Source organism: Amphibalanus amphitrite, unplaced genomic scaffold (genome assembly GCF_019059575.1).
Source record: "Amphibalanus amphitrite isolate SeventyFive unplaced genomic scaffold, NRLGWU_Aamphi_draft 000909F_arrow, whole genome shotgun sequence".
NCBI classification, from domain to species: domain Eukaryota; kingdom Metazoa; phylum Arthropoda; class Thecostraca; order Balanomorpha; family Balanidae; genus Amphibalanus; species Amphibalanus amphitrite.
In genome coordinates this window covers 155,748-174,068 of record NW_024882403.1, presented here as the reverse complement: position 1 = coordinate 174,068, position 18,321 = coordinate 155,748, and the positions used below count along the sequence as shown (strand labels likewise).

The following is an 18,321-nucleotide window of genomic DNA, read 5'->3' as shown; positions in this document are numbered from 1 at the left end:
CAACTGGACGCATCGAAGTACAGGTGTGTGCTTCGCCGTGAAGACTAATAAGGCGGATTGTTTGTTACGTTTTAATGTGCTTTTTTAAATGGTGATTGAACTGGGTGGGACTGTTTAACATGCGCGTTTTCGTAATGCTAAACACGAGGTTTTCATGTTTTGTCTTCCATAGTGCATACTGCATGGGGTTGATGGAATCGTGCTAAGTGTGCTCCTATTATGATGACGACTAGCCATCCGAGGAATATCTGCCAGTCGCCGCATTCGAGTGAATAATTCAAACACCGATGTGAATTGCACTCGCCACATGCATCTTACGCCAGCATTTTTATTTCCTATCCTCAGATGGCGCCTGGCAACAGCGTCGTCTCGCACTGGAAGACGTCCGGGTGACTGGTTTTTCGCGCCGGCCGGAGCCCCGTGCCCCTGTTTTTGTTCAGCCGCCGACCCTGTTTTGTTGACATGGCCCGGACTCGATAATCGGACACCCTCCGTCACCGACTCCACGGGGCCGGACGCTCGCTATCTGTCCGTTTAGCGAGTGACTCGTGGCGGAGGGGCCCGGCGCGGAGAGGGAGCGCGCTCGGCCGCGCTGGGCGGCTCGCGTCAGTCGCCGGGAGCCGAGGGACCAGGGGAGCACGGGGCGCCGAGAGGTCCGTGCGCGTGCCCCGGACAACGCTGCGGGAAGACACGATAAGCTAGGTGAGTACTGACGGGAGTTGGGGATGGTGATCGTGTGTGGACTGGTGGATTTTGCCGGGCCTGGGGAGGGCTATGAGATAGATGCTAATTTTATTTCACGGGCTTCCGTTTGCGGTTCAAATTTCGATCATGGCGATTTAGACGCCGGCGAAACGGTTTTGAGAAATTTTAGCCTCCCAACCGAACCTGAACCCGGCATCTGTCCACTGTTGTGTAATATGTGCAGGCGGTATTTGAGTGCGAGCTCGATCCATCCATGTGATTCTTCATGGTGTTTTCACTTTCACCGTCGTCTGCCGGGCGCCTTTTGGTAAACGTTTGATTGAATGTTGACGCCCACTGGGCTGATGTTCAGTATGAAATCAGAATTCGAGCACCGTCTGTTGCATCCCATGACAGTGCCATCGCGGTGACCATGAACTCGAAAAACATCCGTCACGCGCGTCCCGTCTACCGGTGGGCGGCGTCTACCCGTCTGCCCGGGTCCAAGGTCATCGGTCTGGTCCGCCCGATCGACAACTTTTCGGCGTTCACCTTGAAGGAGCGTCATGACAGTGAACCTCGCCGCCAGTTTTTCTAGATTTCGTTCCACCTCGTGAACACATGGTCTCTCAAACATCCCACACCGATCAGAGATCGAAGCGCTTAGCTGATGACGAGGCACGTGAACTTTGACGATCGACACCACCTTTGTCCACCAACCGGCAGTCTCAGCTGACACACGACACAGAGTGTGTTTGTACGGAACGCCATGTCGTTCAGGACATGGGACGCCATGACTGGACTCCAGCGAGGTCTAGCGCCTATCGCGGCCCCCAGCCTCCAGACCAAACAAAAACTGGTCACGCGTCTGTCGCTAGGCGCGTCCGGCCGAACAGGTCACGTGGTAGACTCTGTCAGACAGATACGTCGCCGTTGTCTGAGACTTGCAGATAGTCCGCGCGTGTTGAGTCGCACTCTTGACTCTGACGACGGCTGGGGTTTACCCGGGTTCATTTGGGTGGTTGTGTTTTGCTTAGGTTTTGCTCGTCCTATGCGTATTGGCATTCTGATTTTATTCGTTCCGAAGTCGAACTAGCATGGTGGAAAATGAAGGCTGAGATCGAGTGACACTGAATGTTGCATGTTGTTGTCTGAATGTTGCATCTACCGTAGGTAATAGGTATACCTAATTCTACACTTAGAGAAGAACATTGCAACACTTCAGCGATTGCCTGACCCTGGTGTTCAATCAGGGGCGTAGGCAGGGGGGGCCACTGGGCCATGGCCCCCCCTTGGGCGCCGAAGGCGCCCTCCAATCGCAAATGCAATTGTGATATAATCGAATCGAAAAACAATCGCGACTGGAGGGCGCCCTCCAATCGCGAATGTGTTTACAGGGAAAATACGGATGGAGGGCGCCCTCGGAGGACGCCCATTCCAAATACGCCCTCCAAATACGGTTGGAGGGCTCCCTCGGGCGCCCTCCAACCACATTTGTAGGCTGTAGCTCTCTAAGCGTAACGGTGGTCGCCTATGTAAGCCGCTGTCGTGTAAATAAGCGCCCTCTCACCCGAAGGCGCCCTCCTGTAGGTTTCCACCCTGCTACACATTGCCGCCCTTCTGCTGATCGGCGTCCTCATAATTATTGGCGCTCTCCTACCTATTGCGCCCTCATGTGAAATTTTGAAGGCCGCCTTTCTCCCTTTTGGCACCCTCTTGTTCAGTGCCGCCCTCCTACCTATTGGTTCCCTAGTCCTTCCTGTTGAATGTTAATCGGGGCCCTTCTCCTATTGGCGCCCTCGTGTAGATCGCCGCCCTCCTAACCACTGGCACCCTCCTGTTGATCACCGCCCTCCTATCCACTGGCACCTTCCTGTTGACCAGCGCCCTCCGCACAGACGCCCTCCTGTTCGTGTCATCCTCTTGAGCAAAGGCGCCCTCCTCACCATTGCCACCCCCATTTTAATCGTCACCCTTCCGCTCATTGGCGACTTCCAGTTGATGACCGCCCTCCCACCTATTGGCGACCTCTTGTTGATCGCCACCCTCCTATTGGTGCTCTCCTGTTCCTCGCCACCCTCTTACCTGGTGGCGCCCTCCTGTTGATTGTTGATCGGCGCCCTCCTACCTATTGGTGCCCTCCTGTTGATCGCTGCCCTTCTATCCATTGGCGCCCTCCTGCTGCTCACCAACTTCCTACCTATCGGTGCCCTACACACAGAAAAATATTAACACCGTTAGCGGTGTAATTGCACAGTACATATCTGAGCACTTGAGGAAAATTAATTTAGTCCCTTCCCCGCTTAAATTACTCGCGCTTCTAAATGAACACCAGGAAGAAGGTAATAGAACACTGTTAGGAGGGTTGAGTGTTTTGCTACATGTAGTAAAACACCCAACCCTCCTAACAGTGTTCTATTACCTTCTTCCTGGTGTTCATTTGGAAGCGCGAGTAATTTAAGCGGGGAAGGGACTAAATTAACTTTCCTCAAGTGCTCAGATATGTACTGTGCAATTACACCGCTAACGGTGTCAATATTTTTCTGTGTGTACTGTCGAAACTCGGGATGTTGATCGGGGCTCTTCTACCTATTAGTGCCCTCCTGTGGATCGCAGCCCTTCTACCTATTGGCAACATCCGTTGATCGCTGCCCTCCTATCATTTATTTACTCCTTTGGCATGTTTTTCAACTTAGTCGTTCTATTGCACATAGTTGATGTCTTGCCTGTGAAAACTGCCACAAATGAACGTGCATTCAGCACAATGAATGAAGTATCTATACCTACCAAAACTATCTACGCTCTACGATGCATAAAACACGTCTTTGGTCTTAACGGATTGATCCTACTTTACGTGCATCATGGCATCTATATGGATTACGATTAAGTATTGTCAACAGGTTCGGGCGCAACAGCAGGCATCTGAAGTTTCGGTGATTGAAACGCGTATTTGGAATTTCCGACCTCGACGAGCGTCTGTGGTAGAAAACCACCACTTTGGTAGGGGAAACTACTGCTGTCTGCTACCGTTTGCACTGCATGTCTCGCTGTAGTTGCGACCGATTGCGACATCTATGCTTAGCGATATACGTACTTTATAATTTACGTACTTTTTCGATGCGTATTTTCTTCCTTGACGTAGGTACTTTTGTCTAGGTATACGTACTTTGTACTGTACGTACCTACCTCTGCGATACCTACGCCTACTTCCGTCCTTGACGTACTTATTCCATACGTACTTTATACTCGACGTACTTTTGAAACTGGTTATGTGGGTACACTCAAGGCTATAGAACTCCAGGTAAGGACACCAGCCGTTTGACCTTGAACGCCGCCGGCCGGCCGATGACGTCATTGGAGGCAAGCCGGCTCGGCGGACACACAGGGCGAATGCATAACGGAGGGGCGTTGGAACGTTGCGGGAGCCAGGGAGATATTTTAAAGTGGTTGCATACCACCATTGTTTGTTGCTTGATCTACAGACTGCATCCTTTTAAACCTCGATGCATCCTAGGCCTGGATGGTGCGTACATTCGTGGAACGATCACCCCGTCCGACGTCCGTGGTCGAAGCTGTCATAGTATTTAAGACACTAAGACGGGTGCAATAACGGCGACCCGATCCCGTCTCTGGCGAATTTAGAGGGGTCGTAAGGACCCAGGCCGAATCTGACCGTCTATTTTTAGGGAAACGGGGTGGGTGAATTGACAACCGATGGCTTAAGAGATAATGAGAAGGGATCCCGTCGTCGATTGTTGTTTGACAGACAACACATGTTGTACTGGGCGTATGACCATCAGAGGTAATGCCTGAACGTAGGCAAGCATAATTGGTCTGTCATATTGTTTAGGAATATAAAATGGTAATGGAGATCATTGAGGATATGATCTCTACATTACGGGAATTCACTAATTACTACGGCCCATAGGGCCACCGCCGGAGCTGTTGTTTTGCCATCGGTCCCAGGCAACTCCAGGGAGCTGCAGTACCCGGCGGCCAAAGCGGCCACCTCGTCGACTCGCAGGTCCTCTGGGATTCCGTGATGCTTTAGTGCTTCATCCACAGAAGCACGGGCATAGCAGTAGGATGTGGGGCTATGTGTCTGTCCACCTCTTCATTCAAAGAACAACGTGTACAGCTGGTGTACATACAGCGCCTGGTCCCGCCGAAGCTCGGTATCGACCGTGACTTATTCACAACTGGCGGATCCAGGAAGCGGTATTGGACACTGCGGGGGCTTACCCCAAAAAGGTTTCTCGGAATTAATTTAAAAAACTCGGATTTCGATTCCTTGCGCACTGCTGTGCGGTGTGATTAACCAACATTTCCTCAGAAAAGTTGTGAAGTTTTCATTTATTCTCGAAAATCGATTTCGGGCGCTGCCCTGGTTGTTGGGGAAGACATTTGCCCCAAATGCCTTCCCCTGGATCCGCCAGTGGCCGTTGCCCCACTCCGAGCTTGACTAAAGACGTCTTCAAACCTCACCAGAAACCGATGGTAAGGTGAATTTAACTCCAATAACTCATCTCTGTCTGCCCGCGTAAATATACTATACATGGTACAGCACCCGGCCCTGTCGGAGCTATGAGCCGATCGTGATATTTTCGGCTTTCCCCATCCCAAGCTCGATTAGAAACGTTCTCCTTCCCCACCCAATTGCTGATGTCAATTCAAATTCAATGCCTCATCTCTGTCTGCCCGACCATAACCCATTCATTGCACACCGTTCAGCGCCCGGCCCCGCCAGAAGTATCCTAGCGCGCTGAGCAGTTGCCTCCAGCCGCGTCATCGCGAGGCCCCGCGCGGCCCATAAACTAATACATTGCGCGAATAGCCGTGTCGCCCCCCTGGGTACACTATGCATCTGTGAGAAGGCTATGAAGGCTGGTCTGAGGTAATTTGGATGATGTTTACGCATCTCGCGCTCCGGTATCAATCCGATACGGTGATCTGGTGCGTAGATATGCCACCGCCAATAAACTTTTATACATCGACACCCATGAGCCAAGCTTTCTGTACAGTTTGTGTCAGGGCCTCGGCTAAGGAATTTTGACTACTGGGGCAAATCGTCAAAGTGTGTTGGCGCCCTGCTGGGGGGGCCCCCCAGCAGGGGGGGGGGGGGCCGCAGGTGTTTGAACACCTGCGGTTTTTCCTGCGGTTTTTCGCGGATATCTAAAAAACGGCGGCGCTCCATCACCCATCAATTTTACACGTGTTGTAAAAATCTCAGACCAAGGTCATTCAAGATCAGGTTACCAGGTCACTTCAAGTGACCTCACCTCATGAAATGTTTCCATGTATGCCGTAGCTACACCGAGTGACCGATCGCTTTGAAACTTTCAGCGATTGATAAGGGCAACAGCATGTACAAAATTTATATCTCGGAATTTTCATATCGGTGACCTAAGGTCGGCTCACTTTTGCGACCGATCTATTATAAGTCAATGGGAGAAATTCAAAACCACCTCTTTTGGACGAAAGTTATTCTAAACACTATAAAACACTGTACGTGACTTTGACACACTGAACATGAAAATAGCACCCGTGACCCTTTTTTATGCCCCTGAGGTCATCTCAGTTCACGAATGGTATCTAACAGTTTTTCGCGAATAACTTTTGAAAGAGGCATGCTAGAGCGATGAAAATGCCTTAGATGTGTTTGGTTAGACGATGCAGATCGACTGATATGCAACATGACAATTTCCGGTCAGATCATGACTTGAACCTGAGGTCGAATTTTCAAGTTGACCTTCAAGGTCAAATTGTAGTTAATTTGATGCGTCTTGACGAGAGGAACACGATGTCGGATAAAAGAAAGCGCTTGCATTGGGCCTTGGCTCGTGCAAAGCATGAGTCAAAAGTTATTGCAGAAAAACTGTTCCCCCAAAATCGTCTTTAGTAGTTTTTGCCCCTTGCAGGCAAAACCGTTGGCGTTAGGTCAAATCTAAGAGAAAATAACCAGAAAGCATGCTAATATGGCTATCAAATGCGCTTTTCCGCGGTGCTGTAGCTCTAATTGGTTCCCGAGTTAAGCGTCGGCATCTTGTAAACTGTCGATATTCGACCTGAAAATCGGCGAAAGTTGGCCTTCACCATGACCTGACCTTTGACCTCACCAAAAAAGTGGCTCAAGTAATTTCGTCATTATTTTTGACGCTCTTTCGAACGAAGATGGATTATGGGGTGTAAAAAGATATGCTTGCTAATGTACAGTCCACAGCAGAAGTAATGTGCGGTTTCAGTCATGGGTATGTTCTGCTTCTGAAGCTTAGGAACGATTAGTCAGACTACAATGAAACTTTGAATGTAGCTTATATGTATCGTCAGTCGTCACCCTTGCAGCTGCAATTTTAGCTATTGACATCTTCTTTTCGATCACTCCGCATTAAACAATCGCCAGTCAAAGCCAATCGTTGAGATTGGTAAAACCCTACATTACTTTAGCGGTGGGCTGTACGCCTATGTTTTTGGATGGAAATTGAGGGTGCAGCTGCACACCGTGCACTCCCTCTTCCGCCGCCCCTGATTTCTTGCCACAAACGTCTTCAACCGCTCCCGAATGAAAGAATGTACGTTAATATTGATATATTCTCATTTTGTGGAGGTTGGGCAAAGCCTGACCACTACTGGGGCATTCCTCGACTCTACTGGGGCATTTGCCCCAGTAGTTAACATGTTAGCCGAGGCCCTGGTTGTGTGGCAGCGGCCCGACCAAACCTTAGGTATTTTTTACACCTTCAAATTTGGTAAAAGAGCGAGAGGAGCTTTGAACAGTGATCGTATAAAAGGCGTGCCTAAAAAGCGGAGGAAAAGGTTGTTTTCAAAAATTTCGCGCGCCTTCGGCGCAGCATTTCAAGAACACTTGACCTTTTGTGACCTGAAGTATAAAGAATACACACGATGCAAAATCAATGCAGCACGACCTATACGAGGTTACGCAAAAAAAAAACTGGTGGCATGGTAAAAAACGCCTCCCAACCCCCCAACCCCCACTGAGCGATTTTTTATCTCGCGACCGTATGGCGCCCTCCTTGGGTGAGGTGGCGCCCTCCAAACCCTTGCCCCCCCCCCCTTCGCGATTTTCTAAATACGCCGCTGTGTTCAATTGCCGCCTTCCTTTATGTGATGCAGCGGTCAGGTCATTATAATTTGTCTGGTTATTGTGAATGTAGGGTTATTATGATTTGCAACTATCTTAGAGGTAGGTCTATATCGCTAGACCCAACGCGCGCAATCGGGGTGGCCGGGATAACAATTATCAGCGTTTATGCGATATATTTGTCCCATCGGAGTCGCGTGCGGCACCTTGCTGCTGGCGAGCATCAACATAAGAAATAATGACCCAAATGCCAGTTCAAAAGCTGTAGCCTGTAATAGATAATTCGATGATAAAACATTTCATCACTGTTGCTGCAGTGTGTGTGATTTGCTTCTTACGAACGTTCAAACGACGTATTCGGTATAGCAAGACGTTTGTAACGTAAACAGCCGGCTGTGGCCCGTGGGCAAAACATCTCGTCCGACTAGGTCAGATCAGGGCATGTAAACCAGATTACGGGTCAGACAACGTGCAGGACGAATGTTTGGTCCGAACAAGGAGCCAAGAAGTAGATTCTAGTGTGCCCACAAGTCATCTTTGATTACTGTCTACCAGACTAACGTCCCCCGTGTGGTCACAGCCACACGGGGTTGTTACAGGCTAGAGCCTGAACGTTTTTTCAGTTTTCACTTGACGTTTATTGGAGTGCTTGTGCCGATGCATGATATAGCTTCGCATCAAAAGTTATAGATAGACCAAGAACGGGCAATCTGCACTGCCAATCAGGCGCTTCGTTCAGATGAGATAATTAAACAGCAGATTGTATAGCAGGATAGCCATCTGCTTACGCCATCTGCTTATTGTCTGAACAGAGCCAAATGGCTTAAGAGCCCGTCAATAGTACGGGTGGCACTAACAAGAAGGTCCAATGAGCAGCAATTGGGTTACGCGCGGCGGGGATGCGAGGAAAGGTCACATTCATCTGAGGTAACCATGCATATCCGGTCAGAGTGCTGCGTCACTCCCACATTACATGGAATGGAATGGAGGGAAGGGACGGAGGGGGACGAGGGGTAGATGACGAGAGGAAGGCTTCAGCTGTTTTAATATGAGCCGATAAGATTCTAATATTTACCCGTAAATCTTTTCGAATTGAATAAAAACAACCATTTCTTCTACTCCTTGCCGTTTTCGTATTCACACTCCGTTTCATGGATAATGAAAAAGGTATCACTCGAGAAGCCCTACCTATATTTACGCGAGTGGTCTTGCTGTGATGAGTGATGACAATGTGATACGGCTTTGTGTGATTGATGACTTCCTTTGCAGGTGCCAGCGGGAGTTCAGTCTTCGACCGGACCGGACTGGACTTATAAACATGGCTGCGTCACGGACCCTTCTGTTCGCCGTCGGAGCCTCTCTGCTCATTTCAGGTAAATATTTGTAAAACTATGGTACAATTGACCGAATGCCCAGGGTACAACCAATATCACCAGATACAGCTAAAAGTGAGGCAACTTCTGCCGTTCGTGCCCATGAGTGTTGACCGTATATGTGTCCGTCCTTGGTAATGTCATCATCCCGGCTCCTATTCTCTGACGCTGTCCTACGACCGCCGGATGTGGCCGTTTGTTCTACTCCCGTCCCCACCGGCCTCTGCCTCCTCCCCCCCCCCGTCCGTCCTCCCGACTGTTCAGCGTTGACCCCCAGCCAGCACCACTCTGGGTACGACTCTACGACTCTACGACTCTGCACGCGTGACCCGTGACAGGATGAATCACAAGGTGCATCTGCACTAGAGTGTCAGATTGCAGGATGTATGCAAAAAGCACGGCGACGCGGAGGCGCCCCCAAAGACGATATTGTACTCGTGCAAAAACTACAAACCATTTCCCTCAAACACGTCGCTTAGTATCGTGTTCTAACGCACCATCTCATGCAAGTGACGCGCTGGGTATGTAAAAAGCTGCAATGCTTCCTTTGAACATCACGTCTGTATTGCTGACACTGCTTCCTTTGCAGCCGGCTGTGTTCTCAAGGAGAAGCGGCTGCACGCCGATCTCCTGGCTGGGTACAATCGTCAGACGCGTCCCGTGCTGAACGAATCGGACACGGTTCATCTGCAGATGGGCCTCGGCTTGATCGACTTTACCATCGTCAGTACCGCTCCAGATTTCAATGTGTTCACAATCGCATTACGAGTGGGCCTTTGTGGGTGTAAACTTGAATCATGTATTACCGTATGGTATATGGAATAGGTATCACTTGAGAAGCCCCACCAATATTTACGCGAGTGGTCCTGCTTCCTCTTCTGCAGAGCGCAGAGGTTTGATGAATGCAGCACGTAATGCGTGCATTGCGCCAATAATTGATGCTACGCAAGGTAAATCTGAAAAAAATACTTACTAAACGTGGCGTAGTGAACAATGCCCGAGAAGTTGGAACGTTTCAAATGTGCTGAGACATGCTGAGTAGGATGCTGACGGATGTTTTGTCTGTGCTCGCACACTAAGTGGCTATTTGCGCTGACCGTTGGTCCTTTGTCAGGACCCCGTCTCCGATGTCATGGAATCCCTTGTTTGGGTTCGGGCGGTGAGTACCGGGAAGCGAGCATGACTGGCACAATCCGTTGTCCTTGAGACAGATGGCAAGGACAGGCATTCTAGTTATAATTTAACTCCCATTCGTCCTTTATGATGAACCACTTAACAAATAAGCATAACCACAGATAACAGTAGTAACAGTAAGTCATCATTTTAGCTTAAAGTCCTCATTGTTTGACACAGTTTGTCCGCAGCTTTCACCTTTACGGATAAGCAATTATCTTAATAAAATCCTCCAAGTATCTCCCATAGGCCATAGCCTCATCTATATGTGTTCATTAGCCTTACGTGAGTCCCTGTGATGCCTGTCCGCAGATGTGGGTGGATGAATACCTACGGTGGGAGCCGAGCGAATACGAAGGTCTAACCAAGAGCTTCTTCAACCCCAATCAAATCTGGATGCCCGATATTTGTCTGTATAACGGGTGAGACAGGACACTTCGGCGCATGGGCGGGTTGACCGGGATGTTCGCTGATCAATAGTCTGTCTGCATCACTTCATAGCTTTAGACATTGAGACGGTATCACTTGATTGGTTCAGAATATGTCCTTGACGACAATCTGCTCTAACTCGCGGTTTTGGTAACTTTTGACGACGTTGCGACCGTTTCGGACGAACCTGTACCCGTCTCACAGAAGCCTCTCGTCTGCAGTTGGGACGCCTCGTGTCACGTGATGGCCAAGCTCTCGTCGAACGCGATCGTCGACTCGAAGGGAGGCGTGCTGATCGTGCCACCCGTACGGCTATCGCACCGCTGCGAACTCGACCGCACCAACTGGCCCCGCGATGTGGCCTCGTGTCGGCTCAAGTTTGGCTCGTGGACCTACGACGGTAACCGACTCAACGTCAGCTACTACGGCGGCAGTGCGGTGAGCGGTCGTGGGGTGGCGGCGGTGGGTAGCCAGGCGGACTGGTAACCGGGATATAGGGAGAACGAGCTAAGACGTAAACAGTAACTCACACACGGGCTGCTAAAGTAAGAAGTCGGTCCGATACATCAAAGCCCATCGCGATGGGCTAATGGTTGACTGTTTGAGTAACTGTAATGAGGGCCCATTTTTAGCGGAGCATGCCTTGTGCCTCTTCGCAGTCTTGAGCCGACACTCCTCTGCTATAGGCTGCTGCTGCGGACATCTCCGATTTGGTCCAGTCGAGTGAGTGGGAGGTGGCCAACTTCACGGCCGAGCGAGAGGTCAAGTACTACGACTGCTGCCCGGAGGCCTATCATTCCATCACGTTCATGATCACGGCGCGGAGGAACGAGCACCGCACCGCCGAGCTCTCCGTGCCCATTGTCTGTGAGTGGCAGTACCTCGTGGTTCAGCTCTGTGAGTGACCGTACCTCGTGATTCAGCTCTGTGACGGAGTGCACCTCGTGGGTCAGCTCTGTGACGAAGCACTGCCCGTAGTTAAAGGAAATAGTTCACTTTTTAACATGGGTTTTGAACTGGAATAGCAGTTCCGTAGCTTGGGCTGAGACGAGCATAAATCAGGAGCTTTTACAGCCCAACGATCACCCTAGGCAAAGATATTCTATTTCTCGTCCCGAAAAAGGTGTCTTGCGTTGAGGATGTGTGCCTTGCATATATTTCCATCCAGTATGAAAAGAGCATGGGTCCCGAAAATTCTTCAGAAACTAGAGAAATTATCTACGAGAACTCTAGAGAAATTCTCGTACTGATCAATTAGGACATTCAGGGGAACATTATCAGATCGAGCAGATCGCCCAAATGCCGGTGGCTGCGATAATTTCTCTGTTTCTGAAGAATTTTCGGGACCCATGCTCTTTTCATACTGGATCGCGTGTGCCTTACAGAAACTGAAAAGTTCTTCCTATATCAAAATAAAGAAAAAAAAATATTTTGTTATAAAAAGGTTTTATTTTCTTTGCTGATTATTTTGAACATAAAAAATAATAAATCGTTGCAAAAAAAAATAATTTCGTGAAAGTGAACTATTTCCTTTAAGCTCTGCGACAGAGGGACTGGCTGTGTCCATTGTCTTTGATAAGCACCTGTCAGGCAGGCCGCGATCAAGCTATGCGGTCGTGTTACTTTACTTCAAGCGGGATAAACCAACTACGGAAGTTGCATGCCATCGAGCTACGTTCCTGACCACGCTTCCCTGTGTATTATTTGTATAACTATTCCCGTCCAAGAAGTTTAACCGCTCGATGCTGCTCCATGAGTGGTGAGCTGACCAAACTCTCTCACTGGTCGCAGGCTCGTCGGTCCTGATGCTGCTGTCGTTCCTGATCCCGGTTCAGTCGCCCCAGAAGCTGACGTTCTGCTGGGTGAGCGTGCTCATCACCGTGCTGGGGCTCTTCAACATGTTCAGTCGGATGCCCAGTGACGCCCACGGCACTGCATCCATTGGTGAGTTGACGCCCATGGCACTAAGGCATTGCGTCCATTGGTGACAATCTTCGAGGACACTTGTAAGTTGTAATGCTGGTGACTTGCGCCAAACGCTTTTGAAGTGTGTAATGTATTTGGCTCATTGCGCATTAGTCGCTGCTCCGCTGCCTGAATAGATTTATTTACGTTGTTCTCGTAAATTGGATTTGTTGAGATATATTCAGATGGCTAAGTGTTTTCTCATCATGGTCTGCCTTGATGTATCTGAAATTTGCTTGCAAGTTTATAAGTCGTCCCGTTATCTTTTTGGTATCGTTGAACGTTCATTGTGACAAGTATGACTAGATAAGTGAAACTTTTTGAATATAAAGGTACTGTATTATAGAAAGCCTTTGCGTTTCGAGCTTCGTCTTCGTCAGTGCTAGCTTTCCATTAATACAAAGTTTCACTTATCTAGTCATTTTGGTATTTTTTTATATAGTTTTGCGCTGTACTCTTCGCTTCTTTTGCATATTCGTATTTCGCCGCTTTTCGCGGTGTTTTGCGTTGTGATTTAATACATTTCTCCAGTGTCGTTTTATGTGGCGTTTACGTAATTTTGAGCTCCGCCCGGTGCGCTGTTTTTCAGCGTCGTTTTACGTGGTGTTCGTGGTGCTGCTGCTGGTGTTCACGCTGCTGGAGGTGCTGGTGGTGCTGCTGAGCCGGCCGCGCAGCACGCCACTGCCCCGCTGTCTGCGCGCCTGTCTGTCCGGCCTGGTCGGCCGCCTGCTCTGTCTCGACACGCCCCTGTTCCACGTGAGTCGCCCACCCGTGTGAACGGTCCTTAAGCGGGTATGGGAACTGGACGGAGCGTAGGAGCTGGTCTCGCACCGGGCGGCTATTTCCTTCCTCTGCCGAGCCTGCCTTTTCAAATGTACTCGTAGCCAAGAGCTGGACTAGCGTTCATTGCGATAATCTTCCACTATGATTTAGCTGCGTAGGTACTCTTGATGTGTTTCAGCGACATTTTGAAGCTCCTGTCCATCAATTCTTCCTCTTGTACGTCTCACGATCCATTGCAGTCCCGTAAGCGCCAGCTCTTGCTCATCAACCCTTCCTCTCGTACGTCCCACGATACGATGTGGGGTTTTGTCAACCGCACCCACAGCTGCTGTCACTCTCATAGCCCGACATCCGCCCGGTGTTCCAGGACTACTCTCAGGAGGATAACGAGATGCTGGACGCGCCGCACGAGAACGGCGGCGAGATGAAGCACATGGTGAAGGACATTGGCAAGACATACGAGTGGGCGCTGCTGGCGGGAGCCGCCGACCGGCTGTGCGGCCTCGCCTTCCTCCTGATTGTGGCTGTCAGCGTGCCGCCCAGCATCACCTGGGCCTAGGGAGGCCCTACGCGGGCTGGGGGCAGCCCTACACGGGCTGGGGACGGCACTACCCCGGCTGGGAGGGGGAGGTAGTCTCACCTGGGCCCAGGGAGGCCCTGTGCGAGTTGGGGGCGGTCCTACACGGGCCTATGGCGGCCCTACATGGGTTGGGGCGACCCTGCCTGGGCCTAGGGTTGCCTTACGTGGGCTGGGAGTGACGACTACGGGGCTCAGGGAGGCGTTATACGCGTTCGGGGCGGTCCTGTGTCGGGCTGGTTTCGCTCCACACAGGTATCTTGCGGCCATTTACGGACCTAAGACGGTCCTTCGTGTTCTGGCGGATGCCTTACATCGGCCTAGGGTAGCCGTGCACGAGCTCAGGGCTGTCGTAAGTGGGTCCAGGCAGCCTTACACTAACCTAAGGTGACCCATGTGAACTTAGGGCGGTCCTGTGCATGTCTGGGTGCGCCCTGGACTGGCCTGTGGAGCGGCCCAGTAGCAAGTGCGGTACGACAGAGCGGACCCTAGACCGACGACCTACTCTGACCCAGGAATACTTCATACAGACGTAGTTGGCCTCCCCTCCCTCGCTGCTAGCTCGTGTTACGATGATCTTAATGCATATCAGTTTGACCCAAGGGCATTCCGAGGCATTATATGAACTGAGTTCTATTTCAGCGCAATGCTAGACATTTGGAGGGCTATTCGATTCTGTTTTACTTGCGGTGACTTCTGACAGTTTGTACGATAAAGTTTTGAAAAATGAATGATAGGTTGATATGTCGCTAAATACCGAAATAGTGGAAATGCTGCGAGTGAACGTAAATGTATCCGTAGCGTGTCCAGTGTCCTCTGTATTTTACTCTTGGAAAATAACATCCTGAGTGACAAAGTCGCTGGAACGAGTAGATAAAAGAGTCACCAGAATGGCCAAGATGGTTTACATTCTTACCATTTTCATATTCATTATAAACGCTGACACTATAAATATGCGGTGTTAGCTCGTTCGGATGCGTCCTCACTCATTGATAGGTCCCATGTAATAGCGTGCATGATATTATTTCGTTCCCTCACCACGTACTCATCAGGCTTAGTTGCATGCGCATGAGGTACCATAGCGTACGTTCATTGTATAGCGTTATACCAGGGTTACATCAGGGAGCACTGGCGGATCCAGGGGGGGGCATTAGGGGCATATGCCCCCCCCGACAGGAGCCTGGGGAGGGCATTCAGTACAAGTATGCCCCCCCCCCCCGTTCAGACTTACACTTCTTACGCCTATAACGAGGAACTAAATAAAAATGGTTTAGAAAGCCTTCCTAGTAACTACTTTTGTGATCAGAGTCGTTTTAGTCAGCGGCGCGAGAACTTCTTCCAGACTGGGGGGGCTGAACCATAATAGAGATCAACCTAGGGTACCCCCAAATCTAGTTTTCTCACCGGTTTTAGGCCACTTATTTTTCAGACTTTGGTCTTTTCAACAACAACAACAAAAAAAAAAACGAAAAAATGCAAAAAGTGAGTCATTCAGTCTCAGCTGAGTGAAGAAACTACCGTTCTGGCAACCTGGAGTAAAGGTTTTAATCTGTCAAATGAGTTGCCGAGCCAGTGAAAGAGGTGGATTTTTCACTTACATGCTTTCTTCCTATGTGACCCACAACCCCTAATTTGGGAAGGACAAGCTGCCCAACGGTTCCTGGCCTCATGAAAAGTTGTGTGGACCGCCCCCACGGCCGCAGAATTGTGGGGACAAGCTTCCCCCATTGCCCCCTCCCCCGGTTCCCGCGCCTATGTATGAATCTATGAAATTAGGTATGTTGGTAGATTTCCGATTTCGATTCCTCCAGCTGGGGGGGGGAGGCTCAAATACATTACGAGCCCCCCCCAGCTTTTCGGCTGGGGGGCTCAGCCCCCGCTAGTCCCCCCCTCCCGGTTCCCGTGCCACTGGTTTTAGTAACCTCAATTTAGTTGTCATTGCTTTATTTTGTCTAAAAATATGCTGCTTCTTAGTTCTAACCACAGGGAGTCATGCCGCTTCAACCCTTTTGACCGTATTGTCTAACGATGGCACTCATATTGCGCAAATCATGCAGGAATCGGCCGCCGCCTATGGTTGGGAATAGGGATGGTTAGAATATGATTTACCTGTATGGCCGCACCAGTGCAGCATAACCAGGGGGGGGGGGCACAAGGGGCGCGTGCCGCCTCATTAGATGCATGGTGCCCTATGGGCCCGAGAGACCCTGCAGTGCCAATTGGCCGCTCAGGGTCCAAGCGTGCCTTATTTCGACTGAGATAAGACCCGCAGGCCTCGTGAGGGCACCTCACAGAGTCACGGGCTCCTGAGTCACATCACACATCACACATCTCCATAAGGGCCCCACTCCGGCTTCTGAGGGCCCTGTGCTGGCCTCTGAGTGACCTTGCTGACCTATTAAGCGTCAGCTCTAATTAGGGTCCTGGCCCATACCCGCATGGAACGGCTCCACAGTTCCACACCAGTGTCTCTGAGGGCCCATAACGGCGCCTGTGAGGGTCTTACACCAGCGCCTTTGAGGGCCCAACACCGCCAATCTGAGGGACTAACACCAATATTTCTCAAGGCCCTACTTCGGCGGCGGCTCTGAGGGCCCCACACTGGCGCCTCTGAAGGTCTTTCACAGGCGCATCTGACGGCTACCTACCTGCACTCTGTGGGCCCCACACTGGTGAGTCTGAGGGCTCCCAGTGACGCCTGAGAGTACCACGCCGGTCTCCAGAATCCCGCAAGGCTCCTGAAACCCTCTGCTGGCCCTTGCTGGTCTCTTGAAGACCCCTTGCCCCCATGCATGTGTCTCTGAGGAGTGAGGACTCCCACAACGATGCCTTTGAAAGTCTTCACCGGCGACTGTGAGGGCACCACACAGACGCGTCTGAGGGCCTTACACCGCCACCTCTGAGACACCAGTGTCTCCTGAGGCCCACATCGGCGACTCTCAGGGTCCCACACCGGCGCCTCTGGGGCCTCACACCAGTGCCTCTGGCAGCCAGCCACCGGTAACTCTGTAGGTCCTACACCGGTGACTATGAGGGCCCCACCGGCGTCTGAGAGTACCATGCCGATCTCTAAGGATTCCACAGGGCTCCTGAAGACACTTGCCGGCCTGTGAAGGCCCATTGTTGACATCATACGGCCTGTTACCGGCCTCTGAGGGCCCTTTGTCGGTCTCTGAGAGGTCCTACTGGGTTATTAAGCATTCGCATTTCGCACCAACAACTCCAAGGGCCCCACATGCAGCCATCTGTGAATGGTGTGGGCTTAGCGCCACACCAGTGTCTGAGGCACCACAACGACGTCCATGTGAGGGCCTCACACCAGCACCTTAGAGGGCCCACACGGGCTCCTTTGTGGTTCCTGCGCCAGTGCCTCTGAGGGCCCCACACCACTGCCTCTGGGGAACCCACACCGATACCTTTGATGGTCCCACGCTAGCACCTCTTAAGGTTCCACACCGGCGGCCCTGGGTCGGCTCTATACACCAGTCATTCTGAGGGGCTGAGGGCCCCAACGGCCCCACCAATTTTCGTCGATTTCTGGCGCTGCCCGGGTATTTGTCCCAAATGCCTCCTCCTGGATCTGCCAATGGGGGTCAGGTGTCATACCATTTCTGTTTTTTTTTTTTAGAAAAAAAAACTCGTGTCAGGGCTATGACGAAAAATAAGTGGCCTAAATCCGATGAGAAAACAGGATTTGGGGGTACCCTAGGTTTGGCTCCGTGACCTGGTATGCCCCCCCCGCGCTGAACCCCTGGATCCGCCAGTGTCAGGGAGACAGACTCTGCGACGCGTCCGAAAAGTAACTCGCATGTTAGACACTAACGACATTGCTACGAAGAACATCAAGGATAGGGCTAGCTCAGTTATTTTTCCCGCTGTTTAACTACGTTGGTTGTGTTCTGTAGTTTCCAGGAACTTCACTAACGTTGCGGCTGTATATATGGCTGGGTGTTCTGTGCCGTGACACCCCAATCGTGGTCAGGACAGGTCAGCTCACGTTGCGGCCTGTCTTTCTGTGTGAGCTGTCTTCAGCGTGTGTAGACAGTAAGCGTCCAAATGTGAAGCTGATCAATTGTACGGGACCAAGTGACTCCTTAGCCAGACGTGCTCGTGTGTACCGCTCCAATACAATACAATTCGATATAATACGGTATGATACGGTGTGCTTGAGCGGTGAAGGGAATGACGGGTTTTGATTCAAGAAACATTGAAACAAAATGCTTAGAAAGTTATCAACA

General features: G+C 50.8%; 1 protein-coding gene across 2 annotated transcripts; it reads left to right on the top strand.

Annotated features, from left to right (window-relative positions):
* Nucleotides 1–456: 456 nt before the first annotated feature.
* On the top strand, nucleotides 457–18,236 carry LOC122367936 (acetylcholine receptor subunit alpha-L1-like). Of its 2 annotated transcripts, XM_043341490.1 has the most exons (11): nucleotides 559–704; nucleotides 8,353–8,356; nucleotides 9,053–9,156; nucleotides 9,746–9,879; nucleotides 10,271–10,315; nucleotides 10,642–10,751; nucleotides 10,980–11,196; nucleotides 11,445–11,625; nucleotides 12,550–12,702; nucleotides 13,313–13,479; nucleotides 13,874–18,236. In XM_043341490.1, exons 3-11 carry the CDS (start codon nucleotides 9,102–9,104, stop codon nucleotides 14,063–14,065), a joined length of 1,254 nt encoding a protein of 417 aa, XP_043197425.1. In that variant the 5' UTR covers nucleotides 559–704; nucleotides 8,353–8,356; nucleotides 9,053–9,101; the 3' UTR covers nucleotides 14,066–18,236. The 2 variants fall into 2 exon arrangements, with proteins under 2 accessions (XP_043197427.1, XP_043197425.1); XM_043341492.1 differs by lacking the exon at nucleotides 8,353–8,356 and having other exon boundaries at nucleotides 457–702.
* The last annotated feature ends 85 nt before the right edge of the window (nucleotides 18,237–18,321 follow it).